Genomic DNA, 26,601 nt, shown 5'->3' on the forward strand with positions numbered 1-26,601 from the left:
TCGTGAAATCTTCTCGGGTGATCAGCCGAGTAAAGGCGTCGTCTTCTCGCAACGTTTCGAAGGGTTTCGTACCCATCAGCTTCGCCTGAAGATGATGGGTACGAAACCCTTCGAAACGTTGCGAGAAGACGACGCCTTTACTCGGCTGATCACCCGAGAAGATTTCACGGACACGTAAATCTCTCTCGCTACATTTCTTTCACTCTCTTTCACTGGCTGCAGAAGGTTCAAATACCCTTCCAGCCATCCAGATTTAGGTTTTCCGTGGTATTTCTAAATCGTTACCAAGACATCTACCAGGATGGTTTCTTTGAAAAGCCCGGTCGATATCTCCCACGTCCTTCGCTAAACCGTCACTAACGACCTCGCTGTCAACGGGCGTTAAGCTCTAATCTTTCTTCTTCAAACACGTTTCGTGCGCCTGTCTACATGCTACGAACTATCTGTGCAGATATATTTTACAAATATCTTTGCGCAAACTTGTCGTTGTATGTTGACTCGTCTAGAGGCTTTTTTCTTTGTACAAGTATTGTAAAACCTCAATCATTTTTATTTATCTTTCAGATATATGGTTTCTTTCGTGGTAGGACAACCGTGGAAGAAAAACATTCAAGTCGACATAGAACAGATTATGTGACTCTCACTATTTGAAATGCCTTGTGGAAATTTTGTAGTTGCGTGTCGTCAAATGTGAATCAACCTTTTAGCGTACGACAGAGTGTCAACAATGCAGCAGCTCACAAATTTGTGTGTGTCATTCAGCTGTCTCAGTGCACTCTGTTTTACCTCGTATGATAATTACGCGGACAAAATAGCTTTCTTACGTACATCGTCCATTTAAATTAGCGGTCAACGACAACTTTAGATCGTCGTCATAACACAGATGTTGTGTCCTGCTGACAGAATAGAATCTTTGGTAGCAACACAATCATTTGTACTGATTGCCTTATTGAAGTTGCGTTGTGGTTTCTGAGTGCAGTGTTGGTTTCTGAAGTTAATTATTTCTATTTTCTGAGTGAGATGTGTAATTGCGACATGTCCAGTTATCAAAGGATTTACTGCAGCATTTCTGAAGTACCACTTTATTTTTAAATGGCGGAGATGAACGTGTTTCACACGACGTTTTTGTTTGGAGAGTGCCGATTGTGATGGTTAAGTATTAAGAGCAAAAGTATTCATTATTAGATGGGGAATGTCTAGTATAGCGCTCGCTATTCAAACCTCAGCGTTCGTCATGCCTTTGTCGCGCACGAGGTCATTATTAGCTAATATAAATGGTGCCCCTTCTAGTACTCCGAACGAAACGCACATAACTCAGTTATCAGATAGTACTACTCAGCTACCACCTTTGAAGGCTAACCAATCCTACTTGGAAGATTCGATTTTAACGCCCATACCAACACCTCAGTCAGTTAATGGGCAAGCGACGCAGGTAAATGGCGGGGTCCAAACATTATCATCAGTATCAATTAATTCCCCATCAAACGACGCAACATCAACAAGTGCAACTTCTACAGCAACAGCATCACAAAACAAAAATGGTTCTTGTAAACCTAAGAGTATGGTGGTTACGCCCGACCAAGTTATGGCCACATATATGAACAAACTGACCCCCTATGAACACATTGAAGTATTCAACTATCCACGTATTTATTTTATTGGTGCAAATGCCAAAAAAAGGCCAGGTATTATAGGCTCGCCAAATAACAATAGTTATGATAACGAACAAGGTTCATACATACATGTACCGCATGATCATGTAGCCTATCGTTATGAAGTGTTAAAAGTAATTGGAAAAGGAAGCTTTGGGCAAGTTGTGAAAGCATATGATCATAAAAATCACGAACATGTTGCACTGAAGATGGTTCGCAACGAAAAGAGGTTCTACAGACAAGCGCATGAAGAAATTCGTATTCTGCAACATTTGCGCAAACAGGACAAAGACAATACTATGAATATTATTCATATGTTTGACAGCTTTACATTCCGAAATCACATGTGCATAACATTTGAACTGCTTTCGATCAATCTTTATGAATTGATAAAGAAAAATAAATTTCAAGGATTTAGTTTACAGCTAGTGCGCAAGTTCTCACATTCACTGTTACAGTGTTTAGATGCGTTGCATAAAAACAAAATTATTCATTGTGACATGAAGCCAGAGAACATCTTGCTAAAACAGCAGGGCAGAAGTGGAATAAAGGTAAGAGAAGTTCAAATGGTGTATTCAGTCTTTTGTGCTACTTTGTTTTTTTACATCCTGCAGAACTTGAAGTGCTCAATAATTAGTTTCCTTCCTGTTGTACTTCCACTGTTTAACAGTTGGTGTGTTTTCAGCATTTTTATGTTGTTATTAAACCATATGTCTTTGTTCTGACAACAGTGGAAGGCATCCTGCATAAGTTTTTTAAATTTATTTTGCTTATGATCACTGTGTAATAGATTCATTCCAGAAATGCAAAATATATTCTGTACATATGTTTAATCTTGCATGTTTAGAGGTTATTATTGTTGTGTGGGGATGTGCTAAACAACAAATCAGACCGTCTGAGATTTTATACATAGTCAGTATGAGGATTATTTGTCATTAATCACGTCTTTATCTTCTAGCAGTGATTTGTTAATGTAAAAAATGTCAATATGCAATGTAGTTTGAAATTGATGGTATACTGTTGGTTCCCCTACAACTTGCTGGAAGTCAGTTCAAAGGATGGTGGGAAGAAAGATCATATCTCCCCCCCTCTTCTCCAGTGGGATTATGCCTAATATGTACTGCAGTTTACTACTTCAGATTGTATGCAGCTTTACTCACAATGCCAGCTGCACTAACAGCCCAGTGTAACAGTTATAGAAGACATTATATTCAAAATATGGAAGGCTGTTGGTAAAATTGATATATGCAAGTGCCTAATTATTTTTTTTTGTTTTGTCAGTTTTTGTATTCTATATAGCAGAAAAATCATAATTATCATTATTTTCCAAAGCACAGTTTCCTGTAGGCAACGTTCTTGGGCTTGTATTTGTGAGGAGTTGAAATAAACTTCTGCCCTATTATTGATTACATGTGTTACATGATTAAATTAATTGTATCAACAGTCAGGTTCTTTCAATCAGAATACTGATAGGTTTGTTACTGATCCTCAAGTGTGATTGAGAAGTAGGAAATGTGTTCTTAAATTGCTTTGAGATGTAAGATGCACCGGAATAGTACTCGGAGAATTGTCAGTTATGTAATTCAGCTTTTCTGAGTTTATACTACAGCTATAGTTATTTACAGAGAAAAGTATGTTTAATACGGACATTGAGCTATGCTACAGATTGATTTCTTACCTCAGCTTTTATTTCTTATTTACTTTTGCTGGCTTTGCCAACTCTGTCCAATTACCACACATTGAAATATTAAACTTTTGTATACCACCAATCCACATTGACCCATAATGAAATTGGTATGATGGATATCAAAATCCAAAGTGCGTAAAATACATTTCATAAGAAAAACTATAATTATTCTCACACCCAAACTATCATCTTCCATCCTAACCTAGACCTTGGGTTACACTAAATAAAAATCTGACACCACAACCTACATTCCAAAAAATAATATAGAAGCCAAATAAATATTGTCAGTGTTCTGTACCATCGTGTTTGTGCACATATTAAATAACACCATATAACTTTGTTAGCTCACAATCAAAGCTGATGTCTAGTATCAGTTGATTCAACCAAACGCTACTAATTTGTTTGTCACCACAACTAAGATTTAGAGGTGAGGACACTATCCACATTAATCCTTTGGTGGGTTACTTTAGGTTGAGTGGTAACTAGACATTTGCATCAGAGATACTTCGGCGAAGCCTGTACGCACTCCACTATCATATAACTTGAATGATGGGAAGGTTTTTTTTCAAAATGTTCTTTTCTAATTCCTTCCATCATTCTTAAGGTGTATGAATAGCTGAGGACAATAATAAGGATGTATTGTGTGTTTATAACAAGTTACCACATGCATGTTAAGTAAGTATAACAACCACTAATGTATAGAGTATGCTTACAAAAATCTAATGCCCTTGTGAAGTAATTATACTAATGTAATACATGACCCATTAGTTTGATTTGAGGAGGGTATTACTTTCAGAATATCTGCTATAAAAAAAGTAATAAAACATGGAAGTTTCTGACCTGCCCTTTGCTGGTATCACTGTAGGTCTTATTATCTGAATGTATAGCGTGTTTGTAGAGCTTGGTTGTTACCATTTCCATTTTATTGTTTAGAAACATGGATGTTCTAGAAAGAATCTAATTTGCATGTCTATTTCAAATGCCTCTGCACATCCAGAGAAAAGGAAGAAAAGTTTCTGTTGTCAATAAGGTACATTTGTCTATGAAATATTTTTCCACTTTTTAAGGTTAACATGAATGAAAGATAGTATATAAATTTCTATAAATTACTGGATAAAGAAGAATGACAATATTATAAAAAGGATAGTTGATACCCATAATAACCAAACTCTAACAATACACACCAAAGGTTGTCACAGCATCCTTAACATTCATGATTTAAATAATGAAAAAGTACACCAGTTACGTATTTTTTCATGATTAGCCCAATATGTTTTGAGAATGTATTCTTATTTTCAAATTCATCTGTTTGCAAATATATTTTTATGGCGTCTTTATGTGTGATTTATTGCCTCCTCTTGCACTGTTGTCATTTTGAAGTTATACTACAATCAGAAAATCGAAAAAATGAATATCAGGATGTTTTCTAAATTCTAATGTTAGAAACAAACAAAAAATTTTTTGTTTCTTTTTCTCTACCTTTAGCATATAAAAACATTCCAAGATTCATTGTTTTGGTTTTCTGATTGTAATATAACTTCATAAAGGCAACAGAGTAAGAGGGGCAAGGAAATCACACATGCAGACATCACAAAAAATATATTTGTAATTGGTTAAACTTGAAAAATAAGAAACTTTATTTAAATCATGAATGATACAGCTGCAGGCTTTCCTAAAACATCATGATAAACAAAACCAAGTTTTTAACATTAAATCACTGGTTAACGCCGATTACAAAGTTTTGAATATTCCTCTTGACCCAAAAGACTTTATATGGTTTATCAGAGTGACTTTTGCAAGAGTATTACTGCATGTTCATTGCTCCCTGTACATACAACTTTGGTGGTACTCCATTCATACCTCATATTCTAACAGTACTCTTTCTCCTCCAGCCTGTTCACTGTGTTAAAAACTGAATCCATATGTCACTGTTAATTGGACAGAGATCTTGGACTTAAGGCATGACTATTTCTGGGATGAATCTTTTTCTCTGCAATAATGTGCACACTGTTGTGAAATTCTGTTATGAAAAAGGCTGTGTATGTTAAGATAATTGATCATTTTATATCACACGATTTGCTATCAAATGTACAGTTAGGCTTTAGAAGTCGTTTGACAACTAAAATGCTATATTCTCTTTTCTGTATGAGGTACTAAACAAAAGGTTTTGAACGCTAGAGATATTTCTTGATTTAACTAAGGCATGTTGATCACGAAATATTGCTCCAGAAGTTAGACCATTACAGAATACGGGGAGTAGCTCACAATTGGTTCACTTCTTACCTTAGCAACAGACAGCAAAAGGTCATTATTCACAGTGTTGAGACTGGCTGTGATGTGGGGTCTGAGTGGAGTACGGTCAAGTGGGGGGTGCCCCAGGGATCAGTGTTGGGGGCACTTCTGTTCCTTGTTGATATAAATGATATGCCCTCTAGCATTGCTGGTAACTCTAAAATATTTCTGTTTGCTGATGACGCTAACTTGGTAGTAAAGGATGTTGTGTGCAACATTGGTTCATTTTCAAATAGTGCAGTTCATGGCATGTAGAAAGTAAACTAAACGCTGAATTGCAGTAAGCCTCAGTTTTTACAGTTTCTAACACACAATTCAACAAAACCTGACATTTTCCTTTCACATGATTAGCGAAACTGAACAGTTCAAATTTCTAAGTGTTCAGATAGATAGCAAATTGCTGCGGAAAGCCCATGTTCAGAATCTTGTTCAAAGACTTAATGCTGCCATTTTTACTATTCGAATGATATCTGAAGTGAGTGATTGTTCAACACGAAAATTAGTCTATTTTCCTTATTTTCATTCACTTATGTCATATGGCATTATATTTTGGGGTAACCCTGTTCTGAAAGGATATTTTTGGCTCAGAAACAGGCAGTTCGGGCAATAAGTGGTGTGTGTGTGTGTGTGTGTGTGTGTGTGTGTGTCTCAGTTAATACTCAGCAGAAATAAAACCTGCATTTGGATTAGACTTCCTTAACTCTTGTGCAGAAAGGTGTGCAGTATACTGCTGCCTCCATTTTCAATAAGCTACCTCTCAAATTAAAACGTCTTAGCAGTAATCCACGCACTCTCAAATCGAAACTGAAGTGTTTCCTCATGGCTCACTCCTTCTATTCTGTTGAGGTCCTTGAAAAATTAAGCTGATTAATGGTTTATTGTTGATTGCATTTACTGAAACTTATGGATAGACTTTTTTTCGAATTCATAAACATTTTATTTTTATCTGTTATTACTTTTATGTTCTAATTTCATGTACTGACATGTTCCATGGACCTTGGAGATTTGCTTCTCAATTTGGTTCTATGGAACTTGATGTGTAAATAAAATAAAATAATACTGTGTGGGGTCAAAGACTCGAAGCCAGGCTAATTTCTGCAATAGGTGACGAATGATTCATGTTAAGCATTGTCTGGTATATAGATATTCTGACAGGAAGTGACAGCAACATTTATCTACACTGTAGCAATAATTCCAGAGAAAATACTGTCTTATACTCCAATTAAAATTGTTGTGTGATAGACGTTTCAGCGAGTTAAGTGGTGGGTGCCACTCACCATCCAATCGTATTTGTTACTCGAGTGTCACGTGTTCGCTGTGTTAACTGTTTTGTAGGTAAGCACAGCACTTTGTGAAGCATGGCTGGCTTGCTGCATACTGGCAACACTGCCCAGTCACAAAGTAATCTTAAACTGAGTAGTGTAGCTCTAGACAAAGTTTAATTATTAATGTCTTACAACGAAGCGATGAAGGGTGGCAGTGCTTATGAAATGGTGAGGATCTCAAATCTCCATCCAACCGTCTAGATTTAGGTTTCTTTGAAAAGCATATTCTCGGTTTCCTTCTTCGTTGTCTTATCAGAACTTACCACCGTTGAAGAAATTTTGAACCCAATCTTCCTTCCTTAAAATTATTATGTTGTGCTCTTATTAATTAAAGCCATTCTAAACAGTAATATGTTTAATTAGGCATATAAAAAGTTTCTTCTTAAATGCTAACATAATCTGATTAAAATAACTTCCTAATTGACAATTCGTGCCTTGGAACTTGGTTCCAACAGTCAGAGGTCTTGACATCACACGTTAAGAGTCAGCTATTGGCAGTGCACCACAACAAAGCATCAGTTCACTTGCAGTGTTTGAGTAGAGCAGTGTACACATGTAATCCTGTATTGAACACTGTCAACAGACTGTTTAACTGTCGCTTGTTACAGTGAGGGAAATCATGTTTCGGTCCTGTTGGGTGAGCCTTGACAGAGATTGACACTGGCTGTGGCAGCACTTAAGTGTCTCAAGACAAATGCCAAATAACAGTTAGTTTTAATCGTAGCCTAATAGTAAGAAGTTATGTAAATTTCTCAAGAAGAAAGTAGAGATGATTGAGTCAACATAACTGCATGACATGCTCAAAAAAATGAAGAAATAAAAATGTAATAAATTCTTATCTGCCTCACAGTTGTATTGTACACAATTTGTCTCATTAGATTGATATTTTTGTGCTCTACATCACTTATCCATGCAATTCAGTGTGTGTTCCTTTGTGCAGATCGGTATCCGGATACAGTAGCACTTTACTCAATTATTTTTCTTTACATCATTTTAATTAAAGTTGTATCATCAGCAATGAAAATGTCTACATTTCTGTTAATCACTAAAAGTTTAGTATGCAAGTATTCTTTTTTACTTTTTTTCCCTTCACTTCTTACACAAGTCTGTCTGATTATAGTAGTTAGCCCCTCCTTCCACCATCACCTGATGGTTGTTAACCAGTTTAATATAGACAAATGTTTGAAGATACGTCAAAGACATTGGATATGTTTACACACACATGCAGTATATCCACACTTAGATTGTATTGGGCAAAGATGCAATATGAACTTGACCATTGTCTTTTCAATAGAATCATCTCGTCAGACATGTTATAGCCACTTTGAGTTACCACAGAAACCAAGTTTGTATGACTGGATGGTGGTTTGAAACCCTGCTCCTTTATAACCACTTTGAATTACCACAAAAATCAATTTTGGATGACTGGGTGGTGGTTTGAAACTCTGCTCCTCCCAAGTGAAAGTTCTGGCCCACCTGAATTGATATTCCCATTACAAAAGAAATAATCATGCTCCACATATCTAGAGACAACAAATACAAGTTATCATACTGCTACATGAGAAATTTATTCTCTTAACAGTTTCAAACATAAACACGCAAACTCCTGCCAGAACTGCCATACTTCATTCATAAATACTAGTTTATTTGCAACTGCACCTGCAACTGAGAAAACAGTAAACTGCAGACACTTGGTGTAAAAAAACATACAGTAAAAATGGTACACCACTTTTCGGATTAAAAATATACTCAACAATTTTACAAACGGGTAATATTACTTTAAGTTAGGCCTAACTTATTCACTTAAACTGTTAGAATGCTTCTCAATTAGATTTTGTTGTATGCAAAGATATATTTCCTTCTACAACCCCTTGATGAATGTGGACAACCATTGTGGCTAACATGTTTTCGTGTATGAGTTGTTTTGCACACTTTACATTTAGAGACCCAAAGCTGTATGTATTGTAGCTATCATAGTCACTGTCAGTTAACAGATGTCTGTGTTTAGATTTGGTTACCAAAAACAGTCCTACACCTGGCAATTTAAATAGGGATGTTTAAATAGTTAATTCACATTATCACTCCATAAGCTTGTTTGTATTAATCCGGAATTTTTTCTGTGTTTGTTAGTCCAGGATGTTTCTTTGTTTTTTTACGCATGTTCAACTGTTAATTTAGTGTAAACGAGTTCCAAAATTTTCTTTGTGGGTTAGGAATGATATTGGAAGCATTTTTTTTTTCATATTTATGATATAGCTTTCCTGCACTTGCTGATTAGAGGTATTTCCTTTATAAATGCATTATTTGATTCATTGCTGATGTGTGAAACCAGTGGTACTAATTGATGACACCAGAACCAAACTATGTGCAAGAGATACATAGGAAAGAAGTTCATTATGAAAAAGATTAATAGTATTAAATTTACTTAATTTCTTAAGAGATTTTTCATTATTTCACAGTAAGTTTCTTCCAGTTAGCAGCAGAATTAAAAAGTATCACTGTTTAGTGACTCCGTACAGGAATTGAAGTGTATTTTAAAAGGAAATATGACTTTATATAATAGTAAGAATAATTAATAATTCTTTGTTATTGTTGTTCATTGTAAAAAGAATTACTCCAAAATATCCGAAAATAGTAATAGAAGTGTACAAAATTTAAATATCTAGTTGAAATAATAAGACCAAATGCTTTGGAGTTAGCTTAGCAGAGGCAAGGAAAATGGAGGTGGCTTTTCCACTAACAAAAGATCTGTGTGATCTGTTTGATAAATGCAAAACTCGTTACACTACAGCACTGTCATTAAACCAGAATGCCTTTTATTAAATACAGCTAAACAATTAGGTGAAATGCAATAGAAGGAAAGAAAAATAACCAGGAAAATGTTGGGACCAAGATATGAGAATGAGAAATAGAAATTAAGAAGTAATAAATTTATGAACACCAGAATCAGACAGAATGAGGAAGAGAAGAGTTGTATTCTGTGGGCACTTGGAACAACTAGATAAAGAGAGAGAACTTTTTTGAAAGAAACTGAAAAACTCCAATGATACATATCAAAGAATTTAAAGCAGACTTGGTAGAAATGGAAATAGTGGAGGAAGAAATAGAAGAAAGAGAAAAGTTCAAAGAAAAAGTAAAATGTTTCTAGGACTTCCAGGAGAAAACAAAGATAGACAGATGCAGTATGGACAGAAGAGGAAAAACTTGGGAGAAAATCAAACACTATTGGAAAGAAAGAAAGAAAGAAAGAAGGTGCAAGTTATTTCATGTGGTCCTTAGTGGACCAAACCAATTAAAAAAGAAGAAGAAGAAGAAGTTCACAGTCTCATAAAGACATTACTGTTAAACTGATAGAGAGTGCAAGTAACAGATACTCTTATTAATTAATTAATTAATACCTTAAGTGCAGTAGGAAAGGTGCTGAGAAGATAAAAAAAAAACAGTATGTTGCAAAAGTTTCAGAAAGATTAATGCAACTAGAAAGCTTGCTCATTATTGTTACTGAAATTCAGCTTTAAAAGTTCTCATAAAAACTGACTTTTGTATCCTTTTGATTGCACATACAATCTAGATTTCTCAGTAGTAGTTCTCGTGCAAGAAATGTGTCAAATGAAATGTGCATTACTGCGTTAGTCCAGAGCACTTTTCAAGAGAAATTAAAGTATGCCTGTCTTGAATTCCTTTATGCTAAGTAGACTGCTGATCATGTAGTAATGCATCAAATACTAAAAAGGATTAGTTAAGACAGTGACACCTGGTATTTAATTTGAGGCATTTGGCCATGTAAATGACAACACCCTTAAAAAGACTGAAGTTTTATTTAATTAATGATCTAAGAGAAAACTGGTTCAAATTGTGTCTGACAAAAAAAAAACCCACTGTTGTACTGAGTAGTTCAACTACTGAAGGGTGGGGGGGGGGGGGGGGGTGAAGGGATAAATGTTCTCTGTCTGGGGAGACACTTATTGTTGAGTTTCTGGAAGGTTCAGTTTGAGGGTCCTTGCTGTAATAAAAATTTCACAACAGAGTAATTGGGAAATAATAATCTCAAAAATAAGTCATTACCACACCAATGTTAAATGGGACTTATCATTAAATCGTATTTACTAATAATAGCCAGTGCCAGCTTATCTGTACCTCAAAAGTTTTTGATGTGCCAGTGTGTGCGCCATAGTATTAGTACACTGTTTTTATCCTTGGTCACTTTGAAGAAATATTTTTAAAGAATAAGACATTTTAATTAAGTTTAATCGTTACATTTTGTGTCAAACTTTTGTTATATACAACATGTTAATAAAACTGGCTATAAATAATCACTGCATTTCAGAAGCATTAATAATGTTATTAGTTAAAATGCTAGACACAAAGACTCTTTCCTTAATGTTTACTTTGGCTCGAAAAAAGGACTAGTATCATGGTGACAGATTTTTATTTACTTTCCCAATACTCGACAGATAACAATTTAAATTTCTAAAGCAAGCTGAATGTTTGACAGAATATATTTAGAAGTGTAAGAGTCTTACATACCCCTTTTTAAGAAAAAGTGTTTTTCACAATTCTGCACATTCATATATAAATGGCTTGCTTCTATCTGAGCAGAAGAGAGAGTTTTGTTGATAGTCTTTAAAGTGATATGTTTCACTCCATTGTGATAGGTTGCAAATGATCAGTGGAGGATTTGTGAATTATAAGATAAAGGTACATTACGATATACTCATCATTTTTCTCCTCCCTTGTTTTTCTCATGTTGCCTGTTCTCAGCAGTTTCTAAGTCTGCAACAGTACCACTTTCCGGTTGTTTAGATGTGTATTTCTGATATCGGCAGACTTTCAGTGTTAACAGTTTTGTTGAAAACATTGTCTGTACTCCAAATCATTTGATCCATACTAAAATTTCCCAATTATTCATTTAATAAACTATCCAGCAAATGTTATAACTTACTTGTGGAAGCTCCAATGCAAGCATGTAGTAATAAAAGTGTTTCTTTTATAAAGTCTGGCAGTCCTGCACGTAGTGAGTTTATACGCCTGGAAATCTGTCATTAATACATTTTGGGACTGATCTCTGTGTACTTGCTGAGAATGTGGGCTAAACTTATCACTGGTAGAAGCACCTGAGATCTTTCCGAATCATTTACCATAATTTGTTAAGAAAATGAAGAAGCTGCAATGTTTGACTGCCCTATTCTATCAGTAAATGGTGCTAATAATTCCAAACGAGAGATTAGAGTGCTGATGGTCATTTTGCTTTACATTCACCCTTGTGATGCATCTTTACTTGACTAGAAGTTTCATTTGTATTAACAGCCTCAGTTAAGTGGTTGAAGCACTGACCTAGTGTTAAGGATTAATTTTTTCAAACCCCTTACTGACCACCTAGATTCCAGTTTTCTGTGATTGTCGTAAATAACTTTATGTGAAGGTGTTGACATTTTCTTCCCAAATCTGAGCTTGTGTTCAGTGTCAAATTACCTCACCTTTAATGAGATGTTACCATATTGTCTGTCTTTCTAAAGGGTGGGTGCTGCTTAATTCTTGTCATTTGATTTATAAATACACAGTGACACCATACCTTCACAGAGTATGAAGGAGTTTGTCTTTAAGGTTTAACTGTAATGTGTGTGTCTGTTGTGTGATATAGTATTCATGTTGTCAGTGCACTAAGCATCTTAAATAATATCAAGAGGCGATTACAGAGTTCTGAGGTAGATTACTGTTGACTATGAAACTTCCTGGCAGATTAAAACTGTGTGCCCGACCGAGACTCGAACTCAGGACCTTTGCCTTTCACGGGCAAGTGCTCTACCATCTGAGCTACCAAAGCACGACTCACGCCCGGTACTCACAGCTTTACTTCTGCCAGTATCTGTTACGTTAAAAATAACTGTCAAGACATTATAGTGTAACATAGGATATTGACACACAATGTAGAAAGTGAAGATTAAACAGGCACAGACAAAAAGGGCAATTATTCAGTAATGGTATTTACACAGCAGCAAAAGGTGTTGCATGTATGAAGAAGGCAAAAGGAAAGAAAATCTTCCAACAGATTAAGGCAACTATTTGCGATGGTGAGAGTTTAAAGCAAGTGATGATAGTAACAAGGTACAATACACTGTATGAAACAGAAGTGGGGTGGAAGCACTAAGATAAAATGAAAACCTACAGTCATCCTTCCCATGCACTGTTTACTAACAAAACAGGTAAAGGGGAGGAAAATGATAGTAGTAATAAAGGTACTCTGCCAAACACCATAAAGTGGCTCGTAGAGTGTAGATGCAAATTTACAAAATCTGATAATGCAGATGTAATCAAAAGCAGCAATAGTATGAAGAAAACAAAAAAGCAACCTGTAATGTAGACAACCTTTTCCTAAAAATAGTAGACAGCACAGTAACTAATGAAAACTGGACAGAGGTAGTAATGAAAGTACATACATTCCGTGAATAATGCCAGATGAGATGTATAAAGCCATTCAGGATATGATGAAGGGAATTGCGCCTCGAGATGGAGTTCAGGAAGACATTATTAAAGGTGGAGGGATTGTTACAGGAAGAGAACTTAATTATTTTTTTTTATTTTATTTTTTATTTTTTTTTTTTTTTTTTCCTGAGAAAGACATTTCAGCTGGGAACAATCTTACAATTGTTGTACTTCATAACAGAGGATTAAAACAATACATAAGTACTACACAACTGTCGGCTTCCTCTTTGTAATGTACAAATAAAAATAAATAAATTAATAATCACCAACCACATAGAGAAATGATTCATTAATTTAAAGAGATACGCTTCAGTGGTACTGATGATTTTTTTTCTATACACAACCGTTTTTGGAATGTTAAACTCCCATCTTCAGATGTATAAAATTATTGTATTTGGTCACACATATGTGCAGTCTGGCCAGTCAGTGCAATAGTCCCAAATCACGTTAAGATTGGACTTCAACATCCTGAAAACAGTTGTGAATTGAATAAATCATTAGTACAACTGAAGTCAGTGTTCTTAAATTAATTAATCATGTCTCTCAGTTACGGGTGTCCTTTATACCAAATCTTTTGCCCAAAGAGAAAACTTGGATCTTAATCAGATACAGAAATGAGACAGTTTTAGAAGTGAATAAAGCACAATGGACCGTCTGAAAGCCGTGAATAAATGTAAATGAAGAAAAATTGTAAATATTATATAAAACTTTCCAGATTTTCAGTAACGGCTATCCATGACTTCACAAAGTGTGTTTACAGTTTAATATTTTCATTTTTTTCTGCAGCATTATTAGAGCTGAAATTAAGAAATTGCTTAACACTAAAATAGTGGAAGGGGTCAATAGACACCTGGTCTAATTTTTTAAAAATCCTTTCAGATTTTTTGGTATGTAAACACTATTGACAATGATAATGGACCTGTTTGCTTGGTTGCACCTTATACCCAGCACGGTAGCTGTTTGATGCCTGCACCGTTAACTCCCCATGTATGCCAAGGAGTAGATGCCCATCACCCTCGGGCATTGGGACTCCCAGCAATGGCCGTCCTGCCAGATGGCCTTTGCTGTGGCTGGGTGGCGCCCGTGGGAAGGTCCCCTGGTTGGAGTGGGTGTCATCAGGGCGGATGACGCGTGATGAAGCATACCATGTCTTCACTTGCTGGTGATCAAACGCTAGCAGTCTCTAAGCATTCCAAGTCTCAGTACAATGCAAGGAAGTATGATCCTAAATCATTCCCCTCCTTGGCCACCCCATGGGAGGAATGCCAGGCTAAGGATGGCAGCAAACTTAATTCACCCTGGTACCTTGTATGTAAGGGAGCTGATGGGGACTCCTTTGTCTCAAAGCCTCAGTTTTTTGTAGAGCATTTAGAGGACGAGTTCGGTGAGGTGGAGTGATTGTCCAAAATGCAGTCAAGGTCAGTCTTGATAAAAACAGCATCCTCTGCTCAGTTGCAGGTATTATTTGCTTGTGACAAGCTGGAGGATGTTTCCGTTACCATAATACTTCACAAGAGCTTAAATATGGTCCAGGGTATTATATTCCACAGGGACCTTCTTTTGCAGTCCAACGATGAGCTGCATGTCAACTTAGAGCGACAAGGAGTTCATTTCGTCCTGCATGTCCATAGGAGCTCTAGGGATAATCAGGTTGCCACCGGTACCTTCATCTTGGCCTTCGAGGGCGACACATTACCCAAGAAGGTCAAGGTCACGGTCTACCTCTGTGATTTCAAGCCCTATATCCCTCTCCCAATGCGGTGCTTTAAGTGCTGAAAGTCCGGCCATATGTCTTCCCACTGTACTTCCAGCATCACATATCGAGATTGTGAACGTCCATCCCGTCCCAATGCTCCACGTGCCCCACCTCCCATCATTCCCCTTGCTCACCAGACTGCGGGATTTTACAGTGAGAAAGGAAAATCATGGAATAAAAGAACCTGGACCAGCTGACTTACACTGAGGCTAAGAGGAAAACTGAGCGTCTACGTCCTGTGGCTGTGACCTCCTCTTATGCCGCCGCTACCAGAACTGTTGTAGCCCCATCAGCTTCTCGAGATTACGCTACACCTGACCCCTTGATGGTGGGGGGAACTTCCCTCCCTGTTGCTCCCTACCTTGGGAGCACTGTCCCCCCATCAGGGACACCAGTCCCCACTTCTCAGCCGAAGAAGCATAAGTCTTCTTCGGCTCCTCTCGCTAGGAAGGGGTCCTTTGGGTCACTCCCTTCCCAGGTTTCTACTAGTGGGAAAGATGACACCCACCAGTTGCTGAAGTGCCCAAAAGCAGCTGGTCGTAGGGCTTCACGATCATCCTCCGTCCCGGAGATAGAATCAGTGATGCCCTCCCAGCCAGAGAAACCCAAGGATCAGCGAGAGAAATCCAGAAAGAAGACCCCCAAAACCAAGGGAATTGCGGTGGCATCCACACCACCGCTGCCTACAGGCTCTGCGTCTGAGGATAAGGTGAAGATTCTGGCATCCGCTGAGGACCCTGGTCTCGCCAGACCCTCAGACACAGTGGATATAGCCTGTTCACGGAATAAGCAGGTGGCAGCGGGTGACCCTGAGGCGTAAATTGCCTCAGTCTCACGATCACATCATCCTCCAGTGGAATTGCGGCAGTTTTTTCGACCACCTGGCTGAGCCATGGCAGCTGTTAAGCTTTACTCCTGCTTTCTGCTTTGCCCTCCAGGAAACTTGGTTCCCGGCAAATTGGACCCCTGCCCTTTGTGGCTACAGGGGATATTACAAGAACTGTAGCAAATATAATAGTGTGTCAGGTGGAGTTTGCGTCTATCCTAAACTCTGTATATAGTGATCCTGTTCCTCTTCAAACCCCTCTTGAAGCTGTGGCTGTCAGGATACAGATGATGCAGGATATAATTGTCTGCAACGTATATCTCCCTCCAGATGGTGGTGTACCCCTGAATGTATTGGCTGCACTGATAGATCAACTTCCTAAACCTTTCCTACTTTTCGGAGATTTTAACACCCATAACCCCTTGTGGGGTAGCACCATGCTTACTGGCCGTGGCAGAGATGTCGAAAATTTACTGTCCAAACTCGACCTCTGCCAATTAAATTCTGAGGCCGCCACAAATTTCAGCAATTGATTTATCAATTTGAAGCCCAGGACTTCTCCCATCTATACACTGGGAAGCACATGACGACCTGTGTGGTAGTGACCACTTCCCCATCTTCCTGTCACTCCCCCCGGCATTATGCTCACGGACGCCTACCCAGATGGGCTTTAAACAACGCAGACTGGGTAGCCTTCACCTCTGCTGTCACCGTTGAATCTCCCCCACATGGGTTCACCTGCTTATAAAACAACGGAAACCGTATGTTCGGAGACGTACGTGTCAACCATTGCGTGCCATACGTCACCTTCCCAAGTCTGGACAAAGATCAGGCATCTTTCTGGGTACCAGAACCCAACAGGTGTCCCTGGCATTAACATCAATGGTGTGCTCTCTACCGATGCAGATGCAATTGCCGAGCACTTCGCTGAGCACTACAATCGAGCCTCTGTGTTGGAGAACTACCCCCCCAGCCTTTTGCACCCTCAAACAACGGATGGAAAGGAAAGTCCTCTCATTCACTACGCACCACAGTGAACCCTGTAACGCCCCCTTTACAGAGTGGGTGCTCCTCAGCATGCTTGCACATTGCCCGACACAGCTCCTGGGCCAGATTGGATCCACAGTTTGATGATTCAGCATCTCTCACCTGACTACAAGCGATACCACCTCATCATCTTCAACTGGATCTGGTGCAATGATGTCTTTGCATGGCAGTGGTGTGAGAGTACAATCATTCCAGTGCTAAAACCTGGTAAAAATATGCTTGATGTGAATAGCAATTGGCCCATCAGCCTCACCAACGTTCTAAGCTGCTAGAACGTATGGTGTGTCGGCAGTTGGGTTGGGTCCTGTAGCCATGTGGCCTACTGGCTCCATGCCAGTGCAGTTCCCGCCAGGGTCGCTCTACCACTGATGATCTAGTTTCCCTCGAGTCTGCCATCCCAACAACCTTTTCCAGATGCCAACACCTGGTTGCCATCTTTTTTGATCTATGAAAAGTTTGACACGACCTTTCGACATCATATTCTTGCCACATTATATGAGTGGGTCTCCGTGGCCCGCTCCCAATTTTTATCCAAAATTTCCTCTCGCTCTGTACTTTCCGTGTGCAAGTTGGTGCCTTCCATATTTCCCCTGTATTCAGGAGAATGGCATTCCGCAGGGCTCAATATTAAGTGTATCTCTATTTTTAGTGACCATTAATGGCCTAGCAGCAGCTGTAGGGCCATCGGTCTCCCCTTCTCTGTATGCGGATAACTTCTGCATTTCGTATTGTTCCACCAGTACTGGTGTTGCTGAGCGGCACATATAGGGAGCCATTCACAAGGCGCAGCCATGGGCTCTAGCCCACAGCTTTCAGTTTTCAGCCACAAAGTCTTGTGTCATGCTCTTCTCTCAGCGTCATACCGTTCATCTGGAACCTGAACTTTATGTTAATATCAATCCACTCACTGTAGTGGAGACGTGTCAGTTCTTAGGACTGGTTTTCGATGCCCAATTGACTTGGCTACGTCACCTTCGTCAGCTTAAGTGGAATTGCTGGCAGCACCTCAATGCCCTCCGCTGCCTGAGCAACACCAACTTGTGTGCAGATCGCTCTACGCTGCTGCAGATATACAGAGCTCTTGTTGAATCCCGCTTTGACTATGAGAGTCTGGTTTATGGTTTGGCGGCCCCCTCAGCATTGCATTTACTCGACACAGTGCACCACTGTGGCATTCACCTAGGTATAGGAGCTTTTAGGACGAGTCCGGTGACCAGTGTCCTGGTGGAGGCTGGGGCCCCTCCATTGAAGGTTAGGCATGCACAACTGCTAGCTAGCTACATTGCACACATTTGTAGTTCTCCTGAGCATCCGAATTACCATCTCCTTTTCCCACCTGCGGCAGTTCATCTCCCGCATCAGCGGCCAGGGTCTGGGCTCACAATTGCGGTTCGTGTCGCTGTGGCTCCCAAATGACTGTCATCCACCTATTGCTGGACTGCCCACTTTTAGCCGCTTTGCAGTAGACTGTTAACTTTCCCAGCACCCTACCTTCAGTGTTGGGCGACAGTGCCTCAACAGCAGCTTTAGTTTTACATTTTACTTGTGAGGGTGGGTTTTATATTTGATCTGAGTTTTAGCACATGTCCTTTGTCCTTCTGTGTCCTCCACCGTAGGACTTTTAGGGTGGAGGTTTTAATGTGTTGCAGAGTGGCTGGCTTTTCCTTTTTTATTCTCGTGGTCAGTCAGCCATGGTAGTCTACTTTCTTGTTTTTAATCTCTTCTCCCTGTTTCTTGCGTCACTGTGTGGTTTTCTTGTCCTGTTTTGTACATTGTAGTGTTTGTTGTCCTTCTGTCATTCTTCTGGTTCTTCCTTTCTCCTTTCATTGTGCCGTATGCCGTCTTTGTTTTTCTTCTTTGTTTTCTTATTTTGCTTGGGTAATTATACTGGGAACAAGAGACCAATGACCTCACAGTTTTGTCCCTTCCCCCCCCCCCCCCCGCCGCTTTTAAACTAACCCGACAGTGAGGTTGCGGTGATACGCTTACCCACAGTGTCAGAAAATGTGCACTGTAGTGTAGCTACCTGAGATGCACACATTTTAGGCCCCAACTCAGTGTTCTGTGTGTTGCCCAAAATAAACTTTGATGGAGACATTGTATGTTACTTGTTTCACAGGATCAAATGCTGAAAAATACATAAAGAAAAAAATAATTGACTGTGTTGCTTTAAGAACTGGCAATTAAATTATTGTTATTATGTATGTTCATAGCATCATTGGTAGGAAAGGTACTTCTGTGTGTGATCTTCTATTGTGCCCTTTTTGGGCCTACATTGATGAATCACACTGTCGTGATAGTTCTCAAGAACTCCTCATGTTCCATTTTGATGAAAAATCAGCCTGCCTGCAATATTTGAGGAACTTCTCACATTCCATTTTAATGAATAATAAGCCTGTCTGCTGATTAAGTTCATTCACCTGTTCAAAAGTGAAGAGGTAGGGGAGTGGATGACATGTTTTCATTGAAAACTGCCTTTGTTGTTATTGCCTAGGAGAAAATATAACCATTAATGAGCACTAACTCCCTAGCACAACTAGCTGTGTGTTGGTGTAATACATGCCCTACAAGTCAGACAAATATGTCCTCAATTTTCGGTCTTGTAGAAATAAAGTGGTTTTTGCAATACATTTTTGTGCATTGTTGATAATGTATAGCCTGAAAACCAGTCATTAGGAGAATACATTGTACTGCACCTCATTGAACCATTTCTGTGTTAAGAAAGAAATTTTATGTCAAACGATATGTTTACTTCTCTCATCTATCTGTGAAACTGCAGGAGTAGAAAACTTCAGTTGCGTGAACAATAACAAAGTTTGTCAACACCCCTAATGAGGTAAGAAGCAGAATGCTGAATGATAATCCTTCCATCACCATCATTTTGTGGCTGACTAGTGATAGGGATTGTATCACAACTGGATATCAAAAAAAGAAAAACATCATTCTTCCTTAACTTTTTATGCTGAAGTGGAAGAATACAAAGAAGGGAACATAAAACTGGAAGATATAACTGTATATGACAGCACAAAGTTCAGTGACTTACTGAATAATGGTATTAAACAAAATGCTACAGTATTATTTTTTAAACTGAAGTTCTTCTGACAATGACATATTAATTAACTGCAATTTATAATTACTTCAATGAATAAAAGTGCTGTGTAATATCACCACATATTTTCCTTTCTCGTCATTCTAGCGTAAATAGAAAAAAGTTTCATAGTGGACTTACAGATGTTATGCAATTAGAATTGTGGATGCCAAATTAGCAGTATGAATGGTAGATGACTCTACCAGAGAAAATTGAAATAAACTTGTTTGTAAGAGTTCAGTTTCCTAAGAACACCTTCAAGTGAATGTTCTTAATTTAATATTTTTCTGAATATTAAAGAGTTAATGCTATAGCTTGACACTTCTCTTAGATGTGAAGGCAATGCAAATATCTGCCACTGACTTGCTTAATTTATGATCTTTCACAATCATTTCTTCTTTCATATGTCATTTATCACAGCAATTTTTCTTCTGTCCTTCGTCTCGCATGCTCTCTTTGCATGCTATTATCATTGCCCAGGCTCATTAGGTTTGGTTGGTGCTACTGCATGTTCAATTATGGTAGCATCAGTGCAACCCCTGCCTCGGACTGCCAGACTGAAAGTTTTTCCTACTACTGACTTCAGGTCTCTAGCATTTGTAAAGGGCTTGTCTTAAAATTTGCAGAGTCATTGCGTCATTTAACGTAAACTAACTAGTTGGGAACAGTCAGTGTGGCTGTTTACTGATCTTCAGCTTTTCAGGTGTCCTATTTTACAACAAGCAAGAGTTGATGTAGGAACATTTTTTTTTATCTTTGAGGGGGGAGGGATGTCAGGTGAAGGCTTCACTGCTTTTCTGGGACCAATGCTAATAAAAGTTGCTGTTTGTTTTTCTGATTGTCGTCGTCACTACATTTTTAAGTTAATTGTTTTCCTGGCTGTGGAAAGGAGGATAAAATTCCATTGCTGTTGGGATTTCAGTATGCTGAAAAACCACTCCATAAAATAAATATGGCATTAAAGCCCCTAAAAGCAAAAAAATTCAAACTTATGACATGCTAAACAAAATCTAACAAAGCTGTTCTCCTCATTTAGTTCCCTCCCAAGTCTGATTGGTGTCACTTCACTTTCCAGAGGTATTTTCTCCAGGAAAACTGAAATATACTGTTGTTAAATTCACAGCTACAGGACAGGTTTTAGGAATTAATAATTATCAACCAGTTTCACTGACAAAAACTTTTTCTGATGTTTCTGAAAAGATCAGGTAGGTACTCAAATTGCTGAGTAGATTGGAAATATAAACTTGAGTAAGCCAAACCTTAGATCTTAAAAGATTTTTTAAAATCAATGTCATTTATTACTCTTTCCTACAGTTCTGTACACGGAAGAATGCTTTAAAATAATAATAATAATAAAGTGTAGCAATATGTAGAATGAGAAGTTCAAAATGTCCGAGTCTGTTTCTTGATAAAAGCTTAAATTGAAAATCACATGCGATAGATTTGTGCACTGCTAAAGTTCAGTAAGTTTTGCTTTACCTGTGATTGCTGAGTCAGAAAGTGAAAGTGTCAAAATCAGTTTTGTACGTTTCCATCTTGTAGTATAACACAGGATGTGTATTATTTTATGTTCCAGGTTATTGATTTTGGATCAAGCTGTTATGAAAACCAAAGGGTGTACACATACATCCAGTCAAGATTCTATCGTGCCCCAGAGGTCATACTGGGTGCCCGATATGGAATGCCTATTGACATGTGGAGTTTGGGCTGCATTTTAGCAGAACTTTTAACTGGGTATCCATTGCTCCCAGGTGAAGATGAAGGAGACCAACTAGCTTGCATTATTGAACTCCTTGACATGCCACCACAAAAATTACTTGATGCCTCAAAACGTGCTAAGAACTTTATTACATCTAAAGGTTATCCACGGTATTGTAACGCCACAACCTTAGTCGATGGGTCAATACTCTTAAGCCCAGGGGTGTCACGAAGGGGAAAACAGAGGGGCCCTCCGGGATCTAAAGAACTTCATAGGGCCCTAAGGGGCTGTGACGATCCATTGTTTCTGGACTTTATTCGCCGTTGTTTGGAATGGGATCCTGATGCACGAATGACACCTTCTGCAGCATTACGTCATGCTTGGTTGAGGCGAAAATTACCAAAACCACCAGCTGACAAGACAAATTTGCAGACCACCAGTGTAAGGACAGCTCCTTCTTCATCAAGGAATTCTTCAAAAGCTAATCCTTCTGCAAATGGTGGATTGAGTAGCAACAAACTCAGGGTTCAAATGTCTGATGAAAGAGCTAGTACAGTGCACTCAAGACATTCTCTGCATCCAACAAAATTACCTCAGATTCCAACGAATACGTAACAGCATTTGACTTATTTTCCACTCTTAATTTTGTGCATTGTTTTCTAATTAATTTATTTCAACAGAGGACTGTGAATAAAATATTGATCTCTTTCTTAAATTGTACACATTTGCAGTGTTGTTTTCATGCTAAAACAGCATTGCAAATTATACTGAATTGCATATAACAGACTTACTATGTGCAGTCTGTTAAATGTTAATGTGTTGTTCCTGTTTCATATGTATTGTTTGATATTTGTAATGAAACCTTGGTTTCGTGACTTATTTTACACATTTTTAATGAGTGTGAAGTATTCTACATTAGGATGCTATACATTTTCTATGTGTTTTACTTTTTACAATCATTGTACATACTGTTTTTAAAGGCCATGAACTTGTGAGAGATCTGAGTGATATAGTTGATAACCTAGGGAAAAGAACTGCACTATCATTGTACCAAAAGATAGATTCATTTTGTAATTTTATATTGAATGTGAGAAGATATTAACAGTTTTAATTTTTAAGGCCATTTACACCTTACTGCAGTGTTCTCTGTTTCAGTATCATGCTGCAATGTATTAATTTGCTAATGTTAGTGAATAGATTAAGTGGCACGCAGTATGCCAGTGTGGTCATTAGCAAATAAGAATCTTTACAGAAATGCATGTCAGTGTGGTATTAAGTTTTTTATGCATTGACTGAGTCATTATTTTAAATGATGATTACACGATGGTAATGTTTTGTTATTTTTGTTGTTTATTTATTTTAACTAACTCACTGCATTTTAGTATTACACTCCCATGCTTACCAGTGTGGCTGTGTGCCCTGTAGATTGCAGTTGTAAATGATGAATGTAAGATACCATTCATATTATTTTTGTTGCTACAACAACGTGGTGAGCACTTTTTGATTTTTAAAATGGTGTGTCACTTGTAACGTATAAAATACTCAAATGTTTCATTCCATGGGCTCATATAACATTAGACAATTAATTATCATTTGATGAAGCTAAATTATTGTCACCATTGATCTTCAGAAAGTACTTTACTAGTTGGCTTGAATCATCATTTAGTAACTTATGGTTGTGCAATGTATTGTGCTTTCAGGCTTTAATGTTTTTAATTGTTTAACTGGATTATCTTTACATGCATCAATACCACATGTTTTAAAGCTTGCCATATACATACATATGTTTTGAATTCTAAGACAAACACATCATATGCCGTATAAGAATATTTCTGACAGTGCTGTGCCCATTTAGCTGTGACATACAGCTGTGAGGATTGTTATCCATGAGAAGATTCTGATGTTAGTTTGTCATACACTGATCATGCGCATTTTGATGGCTGAATATTATGTAAGCTTTGTGCACAAAAGCAGTATGTATTAAATTCTGTAGAAGCGGGTTTCCTTAAACTTGGTTCTAAAGTATGTTTGCTTTATGTGCAGATAACAGGAAGTTTATGAAAGTTAATGACATCAGAAATTAAAGTAGAGTTCTTTGTGGAAAAAAATTCTTGGTTCTTTCACATTATTGAATCCACTACCTCATCTAGCCCAGACCTAAAAAGCTCTGTCTGCAAAAAATGAACAAGTTTCTGAACACTGCTGGGGATGTGGAAACCCTGAAAACTTCCACTCCAGTTGTTATTTAGCTAGAAATAGAACAACTTAACATGCTTTTGTTATACATAGGTGCTGAACTTTGTTTTAATAATAAATTAAAAGCAATACATATACTGTAAGGAAAGTTCTGGCTGAATGATTTGAAATTATGTAAAGTATTGAACTATTACTTTGTCATCTTTCATTGTGAATACATAACATAATTCAGTTTCAAGAAGCTTTTGGTCTCTGGTGTTAAGTTATGGGCTGTGGTATCTCAAGAATAATTTAGCAGTGAAGCCTGTGAAATGTGGTGCCCAATAAGAAACTTAAAAAATACACATTCATTGAAATGGTACAGTGTCATGTAGAGTAAACCTGTACAGTTGTAAGTTAGTTTTTGTTTTGGTTTGCCCCAACAAGTTCCATAATACCTTGAAATGTTATCCATCTGAAAAGTGCAAAGTTGCACTGTGGTTCGTAGTCCACGTTCAGCTGTAGGTCCAACTATAACTAGCTGGGTAAGTTGGATCAAAAGCTAGGGCATGGTGCCCCCAATAGGACTATACCTAATTAATCAGTATGGTGTACAAAGCAAATTTGAATTGAGAACAGTTTTACTGTAAATATTGGATTCACAGTGTGCATTTCTTGTAACTTACATGAGACTATACTGTTCGTTAGGACATCTGTGTATCGCCGATTTACTCTCGACCGTTTCAAAGCAGATTTGAAAGGAGATAATAAATAATTTTCAGTATTTTATGTAATGTTTGATAAGTATCCGTAAGTATAAGAATGAAACATTGTCACCATCTTTTACAGTTTCCAGCCACTAGCCATGTCTGTTTGGAATATAGGCGTCTCCACCGTCTTCTGTCTTCCCACCATGTCTCCATCTCCAACCTGACCAGTCTTCTACTCTCTTTCGCTCACGTTCCTTCACTCCTACCAGCCACCTGTGTCTTGGTCTTTTTATCTTCCATTTCTTCTCATGTAACTTCGTGGGTGCGCTCTTCTCCTCCATTTGCTTAACATGTCCATACCATCTAAGTCTTCATCTATCCATCTTATCCCGTAATAGTTGCTCCTTCTCTTATTCCCTGATCCTCTGATTCCTTAACCTGCCCCTCTTTGTCACTCCAGTACTTACTTTTTCAAAAATTTCATCTCATTATCTTGTATTTTGCTTTTCTCTTTTTCTTTCATTGTCCAGGTCTCGGAGGCATATGTCAGGTTGAGAAGTAGTACAGTTTTGGCAGATGTTCTTGCCCCATATGAGGCTTTTAAAACTCTTCCAAAATGCTTCTGCTTGCCTCCCCCACTCATTTCTTTCTCTGGTGTTTCTTCTGTTCTCCTCTATTACACTTCCCAGATACATTGTAACTCTTTCTTGCTAGTTGTGATAATTATTTCACATTTATGCTAAACTTTATTCTGTATCCTTGTACTGTTTGTTGCCCTACATTAAAGTTTTTTGCGTTTCATTTTCCTTATTTACGTGGACTTCAGATAGTCTGTAAAACACTATTGCTTTCATCTTTCCTTCCCCTGTTACTTGTACCATTTCGGTCATTATCCCACCCACCACCACAGTGGCGAGAAGTGGTGAGAGTGCACTTTCCTGCCTCAGGCCATTCCTCTGTTACAGTCAGTCTGATATCTTTCCTCACATTTTCACACACTTCACACTCCCATTGTACATTTCTGTAGAAAGAAGCATTGTTTGAATAAGTGACCCACAAGTCTCATTTAGATGATGAATTTGTACATAGCCAATTTATTCTACTCTAAAATCTCGAATATCATCATCAGTACAAAGTCTTTTTGAGTTATGACTGAGATCTTGCATTTACAAGAAAGATTTGTGAATGAAATATATGAAATGCAGCTAATTTATAATTTTTAAAAACAGTGTAGAATGAAAGTTAGTATTCCAGGATGACAGTGTTAGTGTTTTTGATGGTTTGTATCAATTTAGGCTGTGTCCTTCCTGACGTAGGCTGTGATGGATTCTAATTTAGAAGAAACACACAGTACTCTGAGCTTAAAATTACTGTCTTCTTATTAAATGAGTACAAATTTTCAGTACACCTCATCCACATATTGTAATTGTTCAGTGTGTTTATTTTGAAGTAATTTACTGAACTGTTATCACTTAACAGTATTCAGTGGTAACATATAATTGATACAAAGATATTTCTAATACAGATTCCTTTCTGTCTGTGAATGTTGGTTTCAGAGAGATATTTATTTTGTTAGTGCCAGTGTTAAATTTTATTTATCTAAGACAAACTGACGCAAAAGGAATTGTTGCATAAAGAAATTCTAAAATATCTGTGGTCTAGTGCCTGAAATTATAACTATGAACTGATATGTTACCACTGTAACATACATGACTTCTCATATGACTTATGCTTGTAAATGATATTGTCAGACATTATTTTTGAAGTGTCATTCTAGAAAAATCGCAACTGAAATAATTTAATATAGCTATGGTGCTTACTGTAACAATGTTTTCATTAATAACCCCTTTCATTGTTGTAA

The 26,601-nt window shown here is 37.8% G+C and overlaps 1 protein-coding gene across 1 annotated transcript; it reads left to right on the forward strand.

Moving 5' to 3' along the window:
* The first annotated feature begins 914 nt into the window (after positions 1-914).
* LOC126471461 (dual specificity tyrosine-phosphorylation-regulated kinase 2) lies at positions 915-26,601 on the forward strand. Its single transcript, XM_050099653.1, has 2 exons — positions 915-2,203; positions 21,733-26,601. The coding sequence occupies exons 1-2, from the start codon at positions 1,193-1,195 to the stop codon at positions 22,468-22,470; spliced, it is 1,749 nt and encodes a 582-aa protein (XP_049955610.1). The 5' UTR covers positions 915-1,192; the 3' UTR covers positions 22,471-26,601.

The sequence above is a fragment of the Schistocerca serialis genome, chromosome 3 (assembly GCF_023864345.2).
Source record: "Schistocerca serialis cubense isolate TAMUIC-IGC-003099 chromosome 3, iqSchSeri2.2, whole genome shotgun sequence".
NCBI lineage: Eukaryota > Metazoa > Arthropoda > Insecta > Orthoptera > Acrididae > Schistocerca > Schistocerca serialis.